The 21,845-nt window shown below is 38.9% G+C and overlaps 1 protein-coding gene across 5 annotated transcripts in view; it reads right to left on the bottom strand.

The window, feature by feature from the left end:
* The window catches only part of UTRN (utrophin), a 392,954-nt gene that overhangs the window by 296,452 nt on the left and 74,657 nt on the right, over positions 1–21,845 (bottom strand). For 2 of the 5 annotated variants that reach the window (XM_030021907.2, XM_030021906.2), the window contains 13 exons: positions 21,249–21,341; positions 19,694–19,771; positions 16,131–16,223; positions 15,069–15,241; positions 11,370–11,485; positions 10,151–10,314; positions 9,354–9,557; positions 8,028–8,209; positions 7,155–7,305; positions 5,545–5,664; positions 4,687–4,788; positions 1,527–1,634; positions 756–935 (listed from right to left, as the gene is read on the bottom strand). In XM_030021907.2, the coding sequence (XP_029877767.1) occupies positions 756–935; positions 1,527–1,634; positions 4,687–4,788; positions 5,545–5,664; positions 7,155–7,305; positions 8,028–8,209; positions 9,354–9,557; positions 10,151–10,314; positions 11,370–11,485; positions 15,069–15,241; positions 16,131–16,223; positions 19,694–19,771; positions 21,249–21,341 (1,764 nt within the window). Of the gene's footprint in view, positions 1–755; positions 936–1,526; positions 1,635–4,686; positions 4,789–5,544; positions 5,665–7,154; positions 7,306–8,027; positions 8,254–8,617; positions 8,635–9,353; positions 9,558–10,150; positions 10,315–11,369; positions 11,486–15,068; positions 15,242–16,130; positions 16,224–19,693; positions 19,772–21,248; positions 21,342–21,845 lie in introns of those variants that run through there. The other 3 variants (XM_041125129.1, XM_041125130.1, XM_041125131.1) reach the window with 3 other exon arrangements.

Genomic DNA, 21,845 nt, shown 5'->3' with positions numbered 1-21,845 from the left:
CAGTGCTTTGACTCAAAAGCAAGAACAAATTAAAGCCACGTGGCTGAAATGGACCCCTACTCAGACCGCACAACTCATTCACTATACATTAAATGGATCATGAATCAGTGCCACAGCCTTCACCATAACAACATTTTAATATCACAAAAAAGGGACATATGAGTCATAAAACTGTCAAACAAAATTCTCACAGAAGCCAATGGGAGTTCTGTCTAAATAAAACCACTACCAAGCACTCAAAATACTAAAATAAACATTTAACAATCCAGCTTGGCTCTCATCATTACATATCAAACAAACAACTACTCTATTTTCAACAGATGAGAAATCATACTCTCAGAGCATAAAAGCTTATATGACTCCCATTTATTTATCTATTCTGGGTTTTGGGTTTTGTCTTTGTTTTCTTTTAGTATCAGATTTAATCCAGTCCCAGCACTCTTATAAAGTTTAAAGGCATTTGCACTGATTGATAATACATGGCAAGCCTGCTTTACTCATCAGAAAAATGAACCTTAATCTGTGTGAGAAAGGAGTAATAGTACTAGTCAGGTTAACAGCTTGGGGTTTTGAAGACCAAAAAACGCAGACAGCTTTGTCAGCAGATAAAGTCAGCCCCACATGAAAGAGCACTCACCTACCTCTCTAGCCTGATACCAAGAACTTGCCTGGGCAATTTTGCTGACAGCATCAATGAGGTTTGCATACACTTAGACATCTAAACAGCTAAGAAGTAATAAAGCCTTGTTAAGTACCTGGTTAGAATAATCCTCTAGCTTCTGAACCAAACTGTCCCACCTCTGAGTTAGTTCTTCTTGATCCTGATCGATTTTACTGGATGCTCTGCCATTCCCAAGGATTTGGGCCACATCCTGACCTAGCTCATTCAGCTGGTCTAGCGTTTGCCGTTTCATACCCATGTCCTCTTTCAAAATCTTAAGTTAAAAGAAAACATAAAAAGACAATATCAAGTATTTTGCTGCCTCTTAGCTTTTAATTCCAGTGCGGGGGGAGAATGTACTACCTGAGCCAGATGCATCATAGGTTTCAAAATAGTTCTCTTGTGTAACAAAGCACTAACAGACACTCTTAAAAAAAGCACATCCCTGAAACAGCTCCTAGAGCCACCAGCAGTATCTCTTGAGTAACAGTTACAAATTATTAGTTCAGTTACAAGCTGCACCAATGTATTAACAAAAAAAAAAAAAAAAAAACCACACACAAAAAACACAAACCACAAACACACACTTTGGAAGACACAGCTGACTGGTAGCCTGCAATAAACTCCAAACCCTGTCAAAAAGCCCGGACAGCTGTTCCAAAGTTTGGCACACCAACCTGGAATGGCCATGGAGTTAGTTGTACACATTTTTTTAAATTCAAGTGAAAGAATCTGGCAAGGAAAGAATATTGGCCTGGCTTCCAAAGTATCATGCATTCACAGCTCCTACTGGGGTCAAACTGGTAATTTGTCATTCATTTAGTTTATGAGATTTGACAGGATAGAGCAGGATAGCAATACTCACTGCTAGTTTTCGAACATTCACACTCAGGTCTGCTTGATCTTTAAAGTTGCTTGTCTGGACTTTACTCAAAGCCTCCTCTTTCTCAGTTAACCAAGCTTTCAATAAGCACTGCAGATCATAAGAAAAATAGCACAAGAAAATACCAAGTTTGTCAAACAGCTATTGACAATTCCTTCTTTAAGATCTTTGCATTCAAAGCACAGTTCTGCAGTCTTTATATGCAGGAATTTCATCTGGCATTAACAAAAATAGTACATAAAGGGGACAAAAAATATCACATCAGAGAACTAATACTTTCCAGTCAAACAATTTCAGCAAAACCATTTCTCAATATATCAGAGCACACCCTCTGCCCCCACAAGTTATTTATAGTGACCAGATATCCAGAATAAAGCTGATGTAGGACTTAAAAATTATATTAGAATTAAATATATCAAAATGGTATGTACACTTTCTTTTGTTCTCCACCCTTCTTCCTCTGTGGTTCAAAACCACCCATCACAAACATTTTCTCACAGAAGCTACACCACTGATAACTCAGAGCTCTTTTAGTCCAGGCAGTCAGTCAAAGACTCAGATATTAGTCACCTCCCTGTTTACTGTACCTACTTCCAATTGCAAAATAACTTCAGCATATACTGTCATAATAACTACTGAAAGCTGGAGTGGTCTGCTCTGGATAGTACCAACTCAGGGATCTTGAGCTTTTTCCACTTTTTTCTAGGAAACCTGGCCTACATCTCGCTTCCTTTCAGTAACACAGCACTCCTACAGAAACTCCAGCAATAACTGGCATCAGGTATCAGGAAGGATTTTATACATTTTATATTATGTTGCAACATATTGCTGGTGCTGCACAGCCATCTCCATAGACTAGAATACCAAGCTCCCTATCAAACTCAGTTGCATAGCCACTGGCACACTGCTACTCCTCTGTGTTTAAAAAAAAAAAATATAATAAATAAATAAAGTGATACAGCAAGGCAGACCTTTTTGTTCTTTGAACAACACACTTTACAACAGCCACTAGACTCCTGAGTAGCTGTATATTTTTGGCATTGTCCCAGAACTGACTACAGCAACTTTTGGGCCAAAGGGTTAAGGCAGTTTACATTGCCAATGTAAACCAATACGCAAAACGTACAGACAGCAAATACGAGGGTGGTGGAAATGCCATAAGGCTGTGAGAAACAAAATTGTAACACCACATACTCTGGAAAAATCATGCTGGCATCCCAGCCAACATACTTTATGCATAAGAGGAGCTTAAAAACCCTTCAATGTATTCAATTAATTTCTGCTAAATCAGCAGTCAAAGATAAGTCTCCCTAGAAAACTGAAACATAATTATCACAGTGCTAAGAAATATCTGGCACTGATTGAGGAATTCGTTTCCTGAGTGGTAAGAATTGTGTTGACTTGGCAATGTGGTTTCCAAAAGTTTTCTAGGCAGCCACAAAAAGGCTGATTCATCACTATTGCTCATCTCTCCATCTGGTTGGGTGAAATACAAAATGATAGCACCTAAATGTTTTAGTTACTTTTGTGTTAACAAAAGTGTTTGCATTAAAGTTTTTAACTAGTTTCAACTTGTAATTTTTGTAGGTCACTTGACAATTCTTGAGGACAGAGAACTGTAATTCAAACCTGTTAGTAATAAATGCATTGTTCAGAGTTAAACAACAAATGCAAACCTGGGCTGATCTACACCACCTAAAATAAACTTCTATTTCCTCACTAATTGCTATCTGACATTCTACATTAAATAAAACCAATTAATTTTTTTCACTTTTACAGAGCAACATAATTACATATAAACTAAAAAAAGCTGAACACAAAGCAACTCCAACAAAAGATGACACTCCTAACAGTATTGTAATAGTCAGTGAGTGGTCACTTTTCCCCAGACAAAAATAAGGGTGGAAGAGGACAGAAACACGTTCACATAACGTCATAAAAACTGAGAGCACTTGAAGTCCATACCTTGACATACAGAGTGAGGATTTTTGAGGAATCCTTATTTCTCAACTCAGAGATTTATCTTGCCCAGGGGTTGCCAGAAAATGTTAGCCACAATTTTCTGTACGTAGGTACAACATATGACAATGTAGTCTTTTAAAGAAATATATATAAATTGGCATTGGATAAACCAGAATCTGAACCTTGGGTCCTTATTAACAACAAGGTCACATGAGCTGCAAATTCAGCTTATCAATATACTGCAAATAGATATGGGAGGGGTCAGGGAGAAACACATATGCAACCCCCAAAAATGCAGACAAAACATCCCTGTCAAAGAAACCAGGCTGTAACTGATAGCAACAGCTATATCAGCACTGTTCTACTGTTTCCAAATGTCTAAACAATCTGTATGTACTGCAGTTTAAACAATAGGTTACAGTGATAAATAGCATCATTTAAGAAAACAAAACAATTTAAGTAAAACCTTCAAAGGAAAAGCCATCAAATATTTTAAGCTGAGACACAAAACATGCTCTAGTACTAGGCATGCAAACCTAACACATGTAGTTCTGTGACCATATTTTTTATGCCATCAGCTAATTTGCGTTTGAGCAGTATATTTATTATATACATACAATGCACGATATCAAAGCAAGAAAAAAACCTCACAATGCCATCTTCTTCTCAATTGAACTGTTTGCCTGAACTCAGCAAACAAAATGAGATGAGCTGCATGCTTTGCAATATTGACCAAATGTTTTATGTTACCGATTTTGAAAACAGTATCTATTGATTAGTTGATTGCACAGTTGTGTACATGTATTCATGTTGGAAGCACATATACCTTAATTAGGAAAATTTCTGTAACTACCAAACCACCAAACACTTAGTGATTCATTGTCATTTTGCTATCATGGATATTCTGACTTCTTGGCCATCTTGCAAGCTACCTTGGAAATTATTTATAAGGAGTTATGAACTCTCTTTCTTAAACTTCAGAAAATACTTCTCTTGCATCACACAGCTACTCTACTCCTCAAGAAATGCTGGGAACCCAAACAGTAACACAAAATCTAATTTTTTTAAGGCTTTTTTCTGAGAGCTGTTAAACCCTAAGGGGTTTGGGGTTTTTTTGTTCAGTTGTTTTTTCCCCTCCGCAAATCAACCAGTTACTCTGGGTAACCGAAGAGCTACTAACCTGCTCTTCCAGCAGCTCCTGCCATAAAAGCTGAATTTCTTGCAACTTGACCTGTCGTTCCTCAGTCCAACGACAAACTGCTGTCCAGCGCTCACCAAGCCTCTACAAAAGCAGGAAACACTCACGAACATTCACGAGCCTCACAAGGAAACTCAAAAATCAGATAGTCAACAGCATAACTTCTACTTCACAGTAACCTCTTTCTACATAATAGCTACCTCCATGCCAGTAATCACCATTGTTGTATTGCACAAAGCCAGTGGTTAAAACTTTCAAAAGTATTCACCTATGGCCTTATCTCTGCTCTTGCTGAAGTCAGTGAGCTATTTGATTGACATCAAAAGGAGAGAACAAAGTTGCATGAATTCCATTTCAATAAATTGTGTTTCACACTCCTTATACTTCAGGTTACAGTCTAACTTCTGACAAAAATGGGAAAATACTTCACACAATATTTCCTAGATAAATTGTGATCGTCTTTAAATATATTTCCCATCAGATTTTAACTTCTTAATGAAAATTACTTATGTGAAATAAGAGTTGTACTCTGCATCTTCCCATTTTAATGAAACTCCTGAAAGGATATGCTACATAAGTGCCTAAGTCGCTGGGAATGCAAACAGCTTGACTCACCAGAAATTGAGCTTTAAAGACACCAAAGCACTTTTGCAGGTTTTACCCTGAGCAAATTTAAAAATTCTTTACGTTAATATTGCTTCTAAAAAAAATATTACTTTAAATTACTTCCTAGGATAAATTGTCTTTAAACAATCTTTAAACAATGTCAATTAACAATTATAAGCAAAGGTTTTAAGTGCCTGCTACTACCGTTAAAAAAAGAGGGCTCTAACATTTTACCTGCAATTGTTCCTCCAGAATAGCTGTTGCACTTTCCCCACTGCTTTCATCAACAATGACGACCATGTGCGTTAAGGAGTTTACTTTCACCTGTTCTGTCTCTAGGTCACTCTGCAGGCACTAGAAGAACAAATCAGAGGTTACCAACTTTGAATACATTTGCTAATCTGCTATTTTGGGCATAGTGACTAACACAACTGCTGTGGCAAAGTACTTCAGTTAACAGTTAAGCACAGATTTTACCACTGGGAATCACTGCACAGTTTAAATAAATGTAAGCAAAAGACTGCTAGAAATGAACCCAAAACCATTCTGTTAAAATGCTGGAAAACACGAAGGAGTGTTTTAAGCTGTATGCACCATGCTCGACCAGGAGAATCATATGACAACCGCATTAAGTTCCTATATGTCTACTGTTACAGGTAAGAAAGCTTAAGTGTTTCTATAAAAAGCTAATATTGTTAATAAGCAAGTATCATAGGGTATGCCAAACAGGGAAAAATCACTAAGAACATTCATCTTTCAATAGTTGACAATATGATGCTCATAAGTATCAACAGTGCTATAGTTGATCATAACATTCAAAGACAATAGTTGAAAACTGCAGAAAGCATACAGTTCTGATTAGTTTGAAATAATCTGTATATTTAAATATTCATACAGCTTCTGGAAGAACAGATTCCATGGTTAAAGCCTACCTCTGAAATATCTCTGCAAGATCAATATGCCTTTACAGTACTCTAAATATCACTTTTCATCCCAGAATATCCTAAGCTACTCCATGAACAATGCACCTCAAACCCTCCATACTTTGAAGACAGAGGAAAGAATGCAAGTGTGGGACAGGAAATTACACAGACTAAAAATACTCCGCAGTTCTTGCCCTGTGAGGTATGTAGCATGCTGGGGAGAAGGTCAAACCTCAGCACTGACTACAAAAACCGAAGCTGCAACCATGACAAGTATCAAAAGGCCATCTTTCTCCTTCAGAAAAACACTGCAGGCCAGAAAGGCTGGACTCCCATCCAGAAACTAAACTGAGACACAAACCACTTCCAAAACATTGTGCACATCAGAGAGCAGTGTCTATGCATCCCCTTAGGATGCGATCCCTGTAAAAGCAGGGACTGGAATCAGTGACTTGGGAGGGCTTTCCTAATAGTTTTAGCTCCTGCATTATTTTAATCTGCAAGTCTCAAGCATGCTTTACCAAAGCCTGCCAAGTTATTGAAGGCAAGTTTGTCCACAGTATATTTCATACTGTCCCTCACACCAACAATTTACCTGGAGAGGCCTCATTTCCTACGTGAGGTGAGGGTAACACAATTTCCCCTACAGGTTTCGCTTCCTGCATGAAGCAAAGATAACAGTTTCTGCTATAGTCATCAGTGCTCAACTGTTCAGTTAAGAAAGCACTTCCAGAAACTTCCAATTCCTTTCTGCCCCATCATCATCCTTTTCCAAACAGCAAATACAGCAATGCAGCCCCTCAGCATCCAGCCATATATGACTTCTGACACAATCAAGTTTCTCAGCTAAGGAACCCACCAACATACACATCTTTCAAATACTTCTCCCGTAAGTATTACATAACAGACAAAAAGGTTTACTTTATGTTCTTCCAGCTGTTTTTGAAGGGACTCCAAATCTTCTGCTACGAGCTGAGATTCCATCTTCTGAATGCGCTCCTCTGTGACTGTCAGCCAGTCAGACAGCTGCTGCAACTGCTGTTTCTGGAGCTCCATCAGCATGTCATGCAGGCTGCAGGGGGAAGCACAGGCAGAGTTATTTCAGAAACAGTTTTCCCAAGGAAAGAGACTAACTTCTAGTTCCTATAGGAAAGCAGCAAGGCCATTCACAAACCAGCTAGCTATCATCAAATAAAATGTTCACCATTAAGCTAAGGAACACAGTTAAGTATCCTTGTTTCTTTCTCAACAAAAAAAAGTTAGTGAACTACGAAATTTGTATCAGGGATTGTTTCTTACAACAGGGATTTGCTGCTAATAGAGCCTCTGCTGAGAGTTGCAACAAAATGCACTTTCTCCCTTGATGTGCAGCTCTTAGCCTGATAACCCACAGGTGGGAAAACATTCTTCTAAGTGCTTTTAAGTTGTGTAAACACACACATAGCTATCCACATCTACTGTATGCTTTATTGAGGAACTTAAACTACTGAAACAATATTAAAAACAGTTAAGTAACTACTGCATGTAGATACCATATATTTAGTCTGGCACACTTACGTAACATAACAGTCACAAAAACGCTTTTATATAAGAATCCAAAAAAAATCAGTTATATTAATTTCTTTTGTTTTACCTTGGAAAGTATGAAGAAAGTAAATTTCATGTTACAAACAGAAGAGGTAATTCTGAAAAAAGAAATATCTTACAAATGGATGCAAACGAACTCCTCCAAGATGCAGTAAGCACCAGAGGTTGGCCCTGCAGCTCTAGGGGAGGTTGTGTGGCATGACTCACCGGGACTGCCTGTCCATGCTCTCCACTCTGAGCTCCTCCCAGCGGGAGTTCAGCAGCAGCATTTGCTCCTGGATCTCAAACTCTTCTTCGGGTGAGAGATTTCCCTGGGCCACCAGTTGGTTTCCAGCCTGCAGAACGCTGCCCACACTGCTCTGGTGCGCAGTCAGTTCCATCATAAAAGCCTGGAAATGGTACAACCAGCCATGTCACCGTGATCTGTAAGCTCCTACAAGAGTTTATGACTTTGTAAATGTCCTAATAAATTGTCATGTTTGAAACAGTGCTGCAGAATGAGCTGGCACCAAACACACAAGCATGGCAGACCTATTCCTCTCTATGATAGAAGATTCTCCATGAGCTACAAAAATTCTGAAGCCAGTAAAATAGAGTTAATTGAGGAAAAAAAAAAAAACAAACCCTAACCACCTCAGAGAAAAAGCTGTTTGTAAGAAGACAGCCTTTGAACGAATGTACCAAGAAAATAAAACAGAAACTTACCTATGGCCAACAGAACATAAAACAAGATCTGAAATGTATCATAGAAAAGCAAATAGAACCCTATGAGTTAACAACATTAAAAATTCACATACTTAATATAAATCCAGAACACCTCTTCCTTTGGCTCATGGCTTTAAAACTGTAGCACAAGAAAAAAAAATTCTTCATATTGATCAGCATTCAGATTTTAAATTCAATTGTATGTAGTAAGCTGACACAGGAGAAAACTAAAACATCTAACATGACACTTGACACTTTTAGCAACGTTAGAACATTTGTTCAGACTTGGAACAAGAACCAAAATGAAATAATTTGGAAACAATAATTTGGAAGCAACAATGCATGTTTCTGAAATAAACTATGCTAATCATGACAGGGAGACCACTGAATTAAACTGACATGATTATCAATTTCAGCATTGCCCTCATTTAACAGCAAGTGACGTATGGCTGACCAGGCTTTTTAGTAGTTGGCAGCAGAGAAGCATGAATCAGCCTGGATCAGACTGTCTTTGTATTATAGCCACCAATGAGCCACCAAAAGTTGATTAAAAAAAATACATTAAAGTTTCAAAGCATGTTCCACTAAGTTCTCCTAAAACAATTTATTTCACCTTCAAGAAGCTATTATTTGTCAACAAAAACACACAAACAAACAAAATCACTGAACAGCATCACACTCAGAGTTAGAGGTGCTTTTAATTTAGAAAAAGCAGGACAAAAGAAATAGAATGGCAGGTTTTGCATAAGGACTTAGGAAGTCCTGCAGCTACACACACACACAAAACAAAAACAAAAAAAACAACAAATGAATTTAAGAGAAGCTTACTTCATGGGTGGAAAATTGCTCTTTGACTTCCTCAACATCACCAGATATTTCCTCCTGTTCCCGAAATGCATCCTCAGCTGACAGCAACCATGTAAGAACTTCTTCCAGAGCAACTTGGTAGCTATCCAAGTCCATATCTACCTCTGTCACTGTGCTGGGAGTCTCTGCTCTAGAACTGCCCTGCTCCTCTTCAAGTGCTGCAGCCTAGGCAGCCAAGAGAAAAGCGATGTCTTAAATGGGCACAGAAGATGCCTTCTCAAATGATACTAAAAACAGAACAACTAAGATGCCTTTTAATCCTTCATAAAATGTTAAAAGTAATCGTTGGGTACGTTTAAATGAGAAGGGCCATGGTCACCACTAATGAACTTTCATTTTAAAATAACCTGGATAGAAAAGACAACTTTAATCTTGCTCATTTAACAGTGGATCTCACACCCAAACAAAAACCCATCACTACCACCACCACCACAAGTCCTGTGGCAAACTCAGTTAAAGATTTTGGACCACCCTCTCCAGCTTGTCAAGACAAATGAGAAAGAGAAGCAGAAGAAGGAAACATAACTCAGATGGAGCTTTATACCTCAACACACAGGATTTTGTACATGAATCAGAAAAGAAGAAAAAGGAAGACGGAACGACTGAAGTCAATCACAAAGAAGATGCCACGATTTTTCATATTTTCCCAACTGTGTTGCCTAAGATAGAAGGCACGTTCCAGAGATAACTGACAAGCCTGAAGATCAGCTAAAATTACAACTCAAGAAAAGCCAGGCAGACTTTGATGACAAACACACCTGCTGCATGTTGAACTCTCCATCCTCACATTCCTGCTTGTATCTCCTTGGAAGGGTCTCCACCTCCCGTATGTCTTCCATAGTAACTTGCTTAGGAAGGACCTCAAACAAAGAGGTTAAATACATAATAATAGACTTTTTGTCTGGAAGCTGTACAGCAACATCTGCATCAAAAAGATAAAATATGGGGGAAAATAAATGAAGCTTCTGCTTTTCTAAATCATTACTTAGAGTACAGTTAAGACGGTACATATAGTGTAAATCACAGGTTTTCCTGTTAAGTAGCCTTTAGTAAGCTTTAAGTTAAAAGGCCAGGTTTGACATATGTAGAAAGCAGTATGAGGGAGGAAAAATTAAAAAAAAAAAAAAAATCTACATTTGAAAGTGAATTCACATTAAAAGGCATGATCTTTCTGAAGTAAGAGCCCAAACCTGAAGTTACTAAGGAATAAAAACTGTTTGGGGAATATTCTGGAGCATCTCCCAAGCAGAAATGCAGTTCAGGGACAGTATCCTGCATAAACAAACATTTCCACTTAAGTTCTATCCCCACTCCCAGCACTGGTCAGTTTATTTTCTTACTTTTCATATAGAAAAGAGTTTTACCAACTCAGGTTCACTTATCTCTCAAGTTTATGAGTGCTACCCATTCAGTTAACACTTTTTAAGAAGGTGGTGCTTGAATCTATAAAGTTTCAGAGCTTGTCTTACAGAATGAATCTTTGAAGGCTCACTTCAAAGCAGAGCGACAGCTCAGGATTTTAAAAAGCAGCCATAAAAGTTTCCTGGTACATGGTAAGTACACACAGCGCTGGCAGCTACTGCTACTCAGTGTATGTATAAAGAACGAAAGATCATGAGCTCTTAAGCTATCCCATTCTAAATAATGCTCTACTTCATCTGAAAAGCACAAACCCTTGCAGTAGAACTCCTACCTAAAACAAAACAAAGCCAGAGTATCAACTTCACCTTCTGTATACTGTCTCTAAATGGTAAGTCAATCTGAACCTTAACTTTCAAGAAGCCAAAGCATATGCACACACAGACATACCCTTACCCTACAAATTACATTCTTTTAAATCCAAATTTAAGGGCTTGAAACAAAATATCACTGCACAAAAACGCTGGAATTTGTATTCATAGTAGATGTCAACAGAAGAAATTTCTTTCAAGAGAGCTCAAAAAAAACTTCCAGTCACGTAAAATAACTATATCCCACCTTCAGGATCCAACAGTTTCTCAATTCCCAAGTGGTTCTTGGCTATGCTGAAAGCATGTTCCAGTCTCTCAGCTGGGGACATCTTTATAACTTTATCCCAGCTGAAAAGCTCAGGTCTAAAAGTAAAGACAAAACAGGAAAGAAAGCAACAAACTTTATCTGAAGAAAAAATTCCATACCATGCAGAATATGAAGTTACGGATATGAAAGTAGCTACCTAAGTAATATAAACATACACATACATAGAAAATATAAACATAAGTGCAGATACAGAAACACATAAATACAAACACGTGCTTTCTTTTTATTAGTGAGAATCTGGCAATCACAAATCAATTAACTGACTGCATGTCCACAGCAACATGTACCTTTCATTCTATGTATTCTATATGTATACTCATTGACTGCAACAGGAGATAAAACACTATAACAAGAAAATACATAAACTCTGTGTTTAAAATTTATTCCAGAACCAGTTTTCTTCAACTGTGTCTGCCACAGCATAACTGTTACTACGTGCTTTCTGTGTCAGGCTCTGCTGAGTAATCAAGAATCACTCTGTTCCAGGAGAGCTTCATTCCAAACTTGTGATGTGGCTCAGTGACCACTCCAGACCATCACAGCCAGGAGCAGCAGTGGTCTCCACCCCTGCTCGCTCACCCTGCCCCATGGCCCTTTTCCCTCATTTAAAACAAACAAACAAAACCCACCTACAAAAAAAACCTACTCCGTCACAAGTGCTCGTAAGAGTCACAATGTGAATCAGACCAAAGAGCTGATCAATTTACAGTGCCAGCAGCCTTCATCTCACATCAGTGTTAACCAAACCAACTCTCCAGTCCAGCTGTGCACCCAAAACATACCAGCAGGTCTCAAGGGGAAAGAGCGGAGCAGGAAGCGGGGTCAGCAAACAGGGCCCCCTCCCAGTGGTACCCACACCGACAGGGCATGACCAGCCTAGTGCTGCAGCAGCACAGCTGTAAGACTACAGAGCCACTGAAATGCTTCCCATTCCCCTATAATGGTGGCTTCTCGTTAAAACACTGCTATTGATTCTGTGCTTTATAGAACCTGGGGAGGAAGAGACAGGCTCGTCTTTAATTGTTTTAATACTTAATTCAGTTGTAAATTGACCTGAGTATCCTTTTAGCATCTGTCGAGTCACTACACTGTGAAACAGGAAGGCCATAAGCCAGCAGGCTCAGAGAAGCAAAAAGCCAGAGGAAGGTGGGGCAAGCAGGGAACAGATCTATGCGGAGATCCTGATATAAGCTAGCAGAATACTGTACCTCCATGCAAGAAGCAACAGGATAACCACATAGATTCACATAAAGCTTTAGCAGAGACTCTTACTTTGAAAAAACACATTGCAGTAAGTAGATTGTATATGCACTACCTGCACACTGCCATGATAACACAGAATTTAATAAAATGCAATCTAGGTATTTACCTATGAGCAAGGAAATTGTAACAAAGAGCAGAATTCAATTCAAAGAGGAGCTAAGCTAATATTAGGAAATGAAAGTGAACAGCACAGTAAAATGTTAAATGTCCTATTACCTCATATAATTTTATTAAGTACTGCAAGTGTTACAAAGTTACTAGATATTATAGCCAAGAGGTAGCACTGGTAACAATTGTTGATAGATACATAAAGAGAAAAGCAAGCTACTAAACCTCTTAATGGGATCCACCAAAATTCTCCTATACTAAGTGTCATATTAATCTGAATTAAAAAAGCAATATTAAAAATGCCCCTTAGGCAGGGAAGATCCACTGTCTGGGTAAGCTAAATAGCTTTGTTGTCCTACCACTTCTGCAACCTGCCCCAATCCGCTTGCTCCTTGCAAGTGCCTTTTAAAGCCTCTCTTTCAAAGTTAACCTAAATTTAAACCCAGCTCAAGATTTCTCAATAGTGTGGGGAAAACAGTACTTCCCTGGCTTAAAGGACTCGTGCCCCGGGACAGCAAAGCTGAATTCTGATGTGCTGACAGCTGCCAAGCTCCCAGGAAGAGGGAATAAAAGGCTCAGAGATCAGCAGAGCCAGGTAACTGAGAAATTTTAGGAAGCCAGAGGAAAGCACAGTTACTCAGTTCAAGTTTTCAGCAGGTGCTTTTGCTATTTAACAGTGCTCTGAAAAGGGGAGAGCTCACCGACTTCAGATCCTGTAAAGCCCAAGCACATAGTCACAATGCATAAGGACAACAAACAGCCTGAAGACAATTTTGCTACCTCTCTCCTTCTCCTTCCCTCAGGTCAGCAAGGTCTCACTTGCATCTAAAGCTGGCACTCTCTCCATCACAAAACTTCACATGTTCAGCAGTAGAGCTACGCCACTACAGGCAATTACACTGGTATGAAAACCACCAGTACAGCTCACACTATCCAGAGAAGGGACTTGATAATACTCCTGATAAACTCCAGAGAGACCTTTGCTAGTATTGCTCTGCGTTTGCAGAACAGTCCTTCCAAACTTTCAGGAGCCCTCAGTGTGGTGCAGGCACTCCCCATGCATCCATGCAGGCCGAACACAAGCCAGCGCTGGTCTACAAGGCCATAGGTGCGTCAGGGGAGACCCGTCCTGAAGCCAGCGAGCCTGTGACAAGAGTCTGTTATTTCAGTCAGCACAGGCCAAATAGGCACTTAAGAGCAGAGAACAGCAGGCTCAAAGTGAACACATGCTCTTGCAAACACTTTTTATCTGCTGGGTATACATATTCTGGGTATTTGTAAAGCACTTGCCATGTCAGATACCTGGTCACCAGGAGGTCTGGTTAAATTTTAGATATTATCATACTATTACCATGTTAAAATGGTTATTTATGGTTAGGAACAGTCAGCCCTCGCAAAGCAATAAGCTGACATCATTTAAAGTGTGCTGGATTAGAATGGCTTGCCCAGAAGCAAATCTCAAAGTAAATTAAAAAAAAAAAAAAAAAAAAAAAAAAAAAAAAACAAAAAAACAAAACAAAAAAAAAAGAAAGAACTGGTATGTAAGTTTCATAGGATTCTGCAATGATGATTTCTTTAGACTACCAAAGAGTTCTCCAAAAATCACAAAGAACACAAAAGGTCTGTGCAAAGAAGCTTTAACAGCATTCCTTGTAAAGTATAATGAACAATGTAATGAATATGCCACAGATACCTGAAGTATTCTATTACCCTTTGATTCTTCTGCTCAACAGTTCTCCTGAAAGAACTGCATACATTGTCTTTCAAACAATATACATTCAAAAAACTAAGAAAAGCTACAGAGCCTGTCTTTCTTACTCCTTCATTTTGAAGCTTCTGTGTCTTGATACCAAAGTGATATGGCAAACTTGAATTGAAGAAATGTTTCCCTTTCCAGGGGAGGTGGAGCAGGACGAAGGAAGTACAGGGGAAGGTGGTCAACCCCCCCTGCAGAGACCCATTCAGCATATTTGCTGCACAACACACACTAAGCGGGATGTAAATCCAATTCAGTTAGCAAGTCTGCGTGCATGTGCAGGAACTGAGAGAATTACACTGCTGCTTTGGCTCCATCCTTTGCAAGGCTCTAGCAATATCCCTCCACTGTTATTGTTACCACAACAAAAAAAAACTAAAACCAAACAATGAATCACCAAAACAGGCTAGTCAAATGCTCAAGCATGAAGACATGGGAAAAAATGCTGCTTACTTCATTAGGTCTAAGATAAGCTAACATTTGCTACTTACTTGTGTCTGTGGATGACAGCATTAAAGGCGAGTCCATCTGCCCAGCTTGTGGTGAAGTTCAGAACATTGACCTGACTGTAAGGTCTCGTGGACTGGCGAACCCAGCTGAGCAGGATCTTCTCACTGTTGGTCTGCTGCAAATCTGACATGATGTTCTTCATGACATCCTTCACCTACAAGACAGCAGCAACTACACCTTAGACACGTTCTCCACTTTTCCTGCTTACAAAACCTTTGAACCAAACTATTTCCCAAATTCGGAAAGGGCCTTTCCCATGAAAAGCTATGAATCAAGCTCTAACTCCTTGCATGAAATTTGTGAATAGGAGTCTTCAGGCCATCTTTGCACTCTACTAATTACAAAAACCAGTAATGCTCCATGTCACTTATTAGTGACACATTACTCTTATGTTACAATCCTCCTCCCTCTCAGTCCTGCCTACACTAAGCGTGGGCTATAATATTTCTCACTGTCTTGTGCTGGAGTTCCGCCAGTAAGCAAACACCAAAAATACAGCTTGCAGAGGTTTTCTGCAAGAAGAAGATATCTGCTCAGCCAACACAAGTAGTTTGTTGTTTGGGTACTATACGTAAGCATCCACCAAAGTCCCTCTAAGCAAATTCAGTGATACTCTCAGGTACCTGGCTAAACCAGGAGCAATTCAATCTATGAGACTGAGAAACAAACTTACACAGCAGCATATAGATGCAAGCCCAAAACAGCAACTGAGTTAGTAAAAAAATACCTGCAAAGAGAAGTGCGTAGAAGTCTTGAGAAAGGAACATAAATACAGTGCTTCAGGCTGAAAAACCTCTCTGCAATTAACAGCACCAGGAACTGAACTAAGAAGCTGAGTACAACTGAGCACACACAAGAATATGTGTCATGGGAGGCAGCCAATAGACAGAGGTCAAAAGCAAAACACTGGCCTGCCTTTGTTTACCAGCCCAAAATAGAAGCAGTATTTTCTGCCACCAAAACCCCAGGAAGGTTTGTGAGAATCCCAGCAGACTGATGCACACGATTCCTGGAAGGAAAGAGATCTCACAGCAGCCTCTCACCTGCCAGTGCAAGATAATGCTCCACAGCAGCCCCAGTGTCAGCTTGTGATTTCCATCAACGATGTCAGTTCCTCCAATATTCACCAACTCCACCTAGAGAGGTCAGATCAACTCTATATTAAACACTGTTATCAGAGCTTCAAGTTGCAACCCCACCCCATATTCCTGGCTGTCCAGCCACATATTATCAAGTGCTCTGAAATAAAAAGTAGTTAGAAAGAGAGAACTGGAGATGACAGATTGCTGTCTATTTGAATTTGTCATGACAACTGCTTAAACAACATGACAAAAGATGGCACCAAAGAAGATACTCCACTGGAAGAGTTTTATCTTATCCTCTAATATATAGATGCGTACCAGCAGTCAAAACTGACCAACAGAAATGCAAACATGAAGGATCTGATATTAAAAAAAACCAACCAAACAAACAAACAAAAAAACCACAGAACTTAAGTAATTAAGAATAGGTTTGTCCTTCGCAGGAACTAGCATCCAAATGGGACAAGTTTATACAAGACCACCGAAAGCTCAAGGGAAAAAAAATTTTCAAGTTTCCTATATGCCTAGGACCCCATATAGACTCGGTGACACTCTAATTGAGATCATTAGAAAGACAGAAACATGGAAAGACAGAGGGGGAGATTACTGGAGTAAGCGAGACGGCAGGAGACGTTACCCTCTCCTGCATCAAGTATTCAGCCCTCAGGAGAAGCAAAGCTTAGAGCACTCTATCAGATACTCACTCAGTGCTACTTCAGAGTCTGAACTGAATTGGGGCATCAAGTCTCCACTCAGTCAACGCAGAGAAAGCGGCACTAACTCGGTTCCCTCCAAAAAGTGGTTCAAACAGCAGTGCACTGCATTAGTCACCACCATGCCTATGGAAATTGGGCGAGGAACAGCTGCCTACGGCAGGTGAGGCAGATGCCTCCCTGGGTGTATGTACACGAAGCAGACAACGCAACACACTCCCACACAGGGCAGATGGTGGGGCTTCATTCTTCTAAATAACCTGAGCCAGGACCATCCTCCAGCCCCAGGGGCGTGTGGCACAGTGCATCTCACCTCGACAGTGAAGCTTTTTCCTCCCTTTCTCACACCTGCTCCAAAACAAAGTAGTGTTGTCCACAGTGCTTACCAGAAACACCTCCCAGCTTACACTAACCCCAAGAACTGTATCTGGGCATTGCTTGTGATCACAACTGGTCATAGAGACAAAACCTGCACCAAGGAGCTGACTAGCGATTAAACAATATGGACAATCACAGGACAGTAACTGAGCCCATGCTCTGGCTCTCAATGGATGTAACAATGACAGAATAGACAAGAACGAACAAAGTTTCATTTTGTTTTAGAGGATATTGCTGAAATGTAAGAATATAATGGTATTGCAGGAATATTTTCCCTCTTAACACACAATCACGAATAGCTTTAGTCCTGCAAAATGTACTTGTAACCTCATTGCTTTCAGATACCATCTTGACAATTTTCGATTCCCCATAGGTCTCTCAGGAGAATCAAATCAAAACCGTGTTGCAAGATTAACATGGAACCACAAATTACACTTCAAAGTACTAAGGAAGCTTGTGGATTTGTGGATTGTCCTCTCCCAGTTTTTACAGCAGCTGGAACAGAATCTTACTGCAATACTCTTTGCGAATACCAGGCATATACTTCAAGATAACCATAAATTAAACAGGCAAAACCAGGCCAAAAGAATCAGCGGTGTGGATCATTAAACAGCTCAGTGGAAAGCACGCTAGAACACAAGGAGCAAAAAGCAAGACTAAAGGTCAAGGGCACAAAAATAAAACAATTACATTGCAAGAGATTTTTTCACCTATAATAGAAGAGAAGCACTCCTGAGAATGAGTAACAAAAAAACACTTCACATTTTTTAATTGCACATCTATAACAACAATAATAATTAATAATAGTAAGAATAATGCATTCCTCTTGCTATCTACACCATACATAAAAGAAAATACTCCACATGCTCATTTTTGTATTTTAATGATTCTGAACTAAACCAATGCTTTGCAGGATGCCGCCAGCAATCCGCTAGGATGTTGAGTGGACTACTAAGACTAAAGCAAAGATAATTAATAAAATAAAGCTGACAGTAGACAGCCAGTACTCCTGATGGTAGACTGATACTGGCTATATGGAATGATTTCCAGAGGATTATTTTTTTAATTATTTTTAAAAACTTGGTCCACAAATAAAAAAAGTTGAAATTCATTACACAATCATACTGCTCATCATACGGACGAGGTTCACAGGATCACTTGAAGATCTACACCTTAGGCTTGTCTGATCCTTACAGTACATATTTAAACGCTTTTATAAATTATTTCTAAAGTTATGAATATTGTATAGCCCACAAACTCTCAGCAACAGAACACAACTGCTTCTCAGTGGATGCCTTTTCCCTTCATCTTAACACACGCACACTTTCTAATGAAGTTAAGCAGTAGGTATAAATCATGTACATGACCTTAACAACCTTCAGCTAACTAACACCACCTGTTTACTTCTAGAAACCCAGAAACTGCCAGCTTAACGAAGAACTAATTAATTATTGTAATTCAATATTATTCATTTATTATCTTCATAAAATAAATAAATTTCAAGCTGGAAAGAGTCATTACTTATCCTTAGAAAAAAATTAATCAATTTTACAGTACCTCAAAGAAGAAAAAAAGCCCCAAACAACTCACCACTAACTTTGGCTACTTCCTAGAAATATGACACTAGTCCACCAACACAGGGGGGAAATTGCAGTATTATACAGCATGTTTGTATCACTCTTCAATCAGCAGTTTACATAAATATGTCAGTGCCTTTTTCCATTAGATGTATTTTATTACCAGAATGATCTTATTAAGTTTAGTGCCCTGACACTCACAAATAGAAATTCTAAGTATAGAGAGTACTCTTATCAGGAATTATTCTTCAAGGGGAAAATAAAATCACTTTACTACAGCACTACTGGCTTCCAGGCAGTAAAAAATAAAACCAAAAACAATTATTATTCTCATTTTTCTTAAAGAAGGATTGGGGTTTGTTTGTTTGTTCTTCTGATGAGTTACCAAAGCTCCAAATTAGGAACAGTCAGTACATATCTGACAGAACTGACAGATGTCAACAGAAAGATCCTCCTGGATTTTGAGAGCAGGACATGAAATACAGACACACAAAACCTGTTATAACCTTACCAATTTTTGCACAAGTTACGCATCTTCACTGGAAATTAGTTCTTTGTCCTGCCAGGTTCATGAGCTATGCATAGCAGAATTTCAAATCAGCTTTGTTTTTGGAGCTGAACACTTCTCAGCAAAACACAGTTTAATTAATACCATTATTAAGTTAGCATTTTAAGATTTCACAAAATTGCCAGACACTGAAATTCTACATCAGATATGGAAAACTGAGAACAGTTTACCCATCTCGCTGAATTCTCATTTTGGGTACCAAAAATCTTTATTCTCTGTGTTTTGAACTCATTTACACACAGGAATAAATTAAAGAGTTATCAAAAAGTTGTGGAAAAACATGCTTACGTTGTTCTGATGCAAGACCTGCAGTACTCGGTTGACATTATTTAAGGCATGTACTCGTGTGGAACCTCGTTCTTTAGGCTGAAAAGAAAAAGTTACAATCTGTTCGCACCAGAATTAACTTGACAGATCAAACAAAATAAATGATAGAGCAAACAACAGAAAATGTCTTAACTTTCTCCAGATTTTTTTTTAATAGAAACAAAAAACAAACCAGCTCATCCACAACAATTTAAAAATAAACATCAAAATGAAAACTGGTCAGAATAGTATTCCTGAATTTGAGGCACATGACAAGCCTTGGATTCAACATACACTTCAGTTCATCTTCAGCAAGTCCAGAATTTTTATTCCCAGCATCTGCAGAATTATAAACTGGCAATACAACAGCAAAGTGGGAGTTCCCGGGGAAAATCTGAGGGTTTTGAACGTTTGCCAGAGTAGTTGAAATTTTTTGGCTCCCAAGAGGGAACAAGCAGCAATTTGTTTTTCTGGCACCGAAAGCCTGCTAAGTCTTTGCATATTGAGAAGAAGTTACGCTTCCTGACTTTTCCTTCCTTTTAATATTGGGGGAAGAAAAAAAAAAAAAAAAAGAAAAAAAAAAAAGGAAAAAACCCACTGCAACTCTTGACAATACCTGCCAGTCCATTTGCTTTTAATCACTGTAATTTAACTCCTGGGGCAGAACATGATCATACTGCAAGAGCATAGAGCTGAACTTGGAACACAGTAATCAACAAAATTAGAAACCAAAAAAAACTTATATTGTCTTCAATATACTTCAAATCAGACCACAAATCATTAGAAGTACTAGTGAAATGCATCTGTTTAAAAAACAAAGCAAGCTTGCAAGGTGAAATTACAAATGGCTGAAGGTTCCCCATAAGGTAAACAAACAACTCTGAGATTTATTATAAATAGTAAAATCAAGAATTTAATCCCCAGGGACAGCACAGGTTTCACCATGCCTCAGGCATCTTTTTGAAGAGGCATTGATGTTAGCAGGGGAAGAATTCTGAGCTCCACACACGCTCTTCCAAACAAGACTTGAGTAGTTTTTAGCCCTCTCCTATTAGTAGGTCATAAAGAATTTTTCAATGGAGATGCAGATTTTTGTATTGCCTACTAGCTGTTATCATTTTTCTCCTGACTTTTTTTCTTTTTTTAAAGGATCTTTCATGAGCTTATTTGAAAAAGTCCACAGGTATCCAGCTAAAGGCTGTTCTTCCAGATGATCCAGAAGCAGACCTTTAAAAGACCTCTATTAACAATATACATTATGCAAGTAACACCCCTGGCTTTACATACTTTGCTAAACAATGTGTTTAACCCTCAAGAAAGGGTTACACAGCTAACTTCAGCCTGACCCTATATCCCATGAGTAGAGTTCATGGGAACTTCACTGGAACTGTAGAGAGCAAGTACGTATTACAAGCAAAATAGATTTTTAAATAAACTAAAATAAAAGAATCACATGCCACAGTTTGGGTTTTGTGCGTTTTGTTTACTTGGGTTTTTTTTAATAAAAGGCAATATGACTTACACACATTTCTCTTACCAGAGGTTTCCCTGTCAGACCCTCCAAAAGGTCCAAAAGCTTCCTTCCATCTTTCAGATCCGTGAACATGTCCTTAACTGGGGGCTTCCCACTCTGCAGAAAAAACGAAGCAGTAATAAAGATAGTGTTTAAGTAAAACCTCCCTGAAAAAGGCACTTTTTCCTTTTTATCTTTCACTTGATTCTTATTTAGTACTAAACGTAGTAAAGAGAAGCTAGGGCACTGTGACAGCTATCAGGAAGGCATCCTTCCCTTCTTCAGCATTTTCCTTCTCCCCACCTCTATGACTCTGTGCATCAGCAGCCTAGTACCGAGAAACCGAATAAGCACATCCCGGTTCACGTTAGGGTAGTTGTGTTAACATGCAAAGATGGCAAAGAACAAAACTTGGCAAGTTTGAGGAGTCATTTGAGAAAGAATGCTTTGGTCCAGCTGCATCTAAAGGAAGAAGAAACTGAGGCTTTTCAGAAAGAAGCTATTGAGTCAAATTCTCTCAGATTTAAAAAAAGAAAACCCCAAAAAGGACTTGGAATTGAGCCCTGTATAAGGGGCTGCCACTCTTCTACACAGATAGTAGATCAAAAGGTGTAACATATA

This window comes from Aquila chrysaetos, chromosome 8 (assembly GCF_900496995.4).
Source record: "Aquila chrysaetos chrysaetos chromosome 8, bAquChr1.4, whole genome shotgun sequence".
NCBI classification, from domain to species: domain Eukaryota; kingdom Metazoa; phylum Chordata; class Aves; order Accipitriformes; family Accipitridae; genus Aquila; species Aquila chrysaetos.
This window is presented reverse-complemented; position numbering and strand designations above follow the sequence as displayed.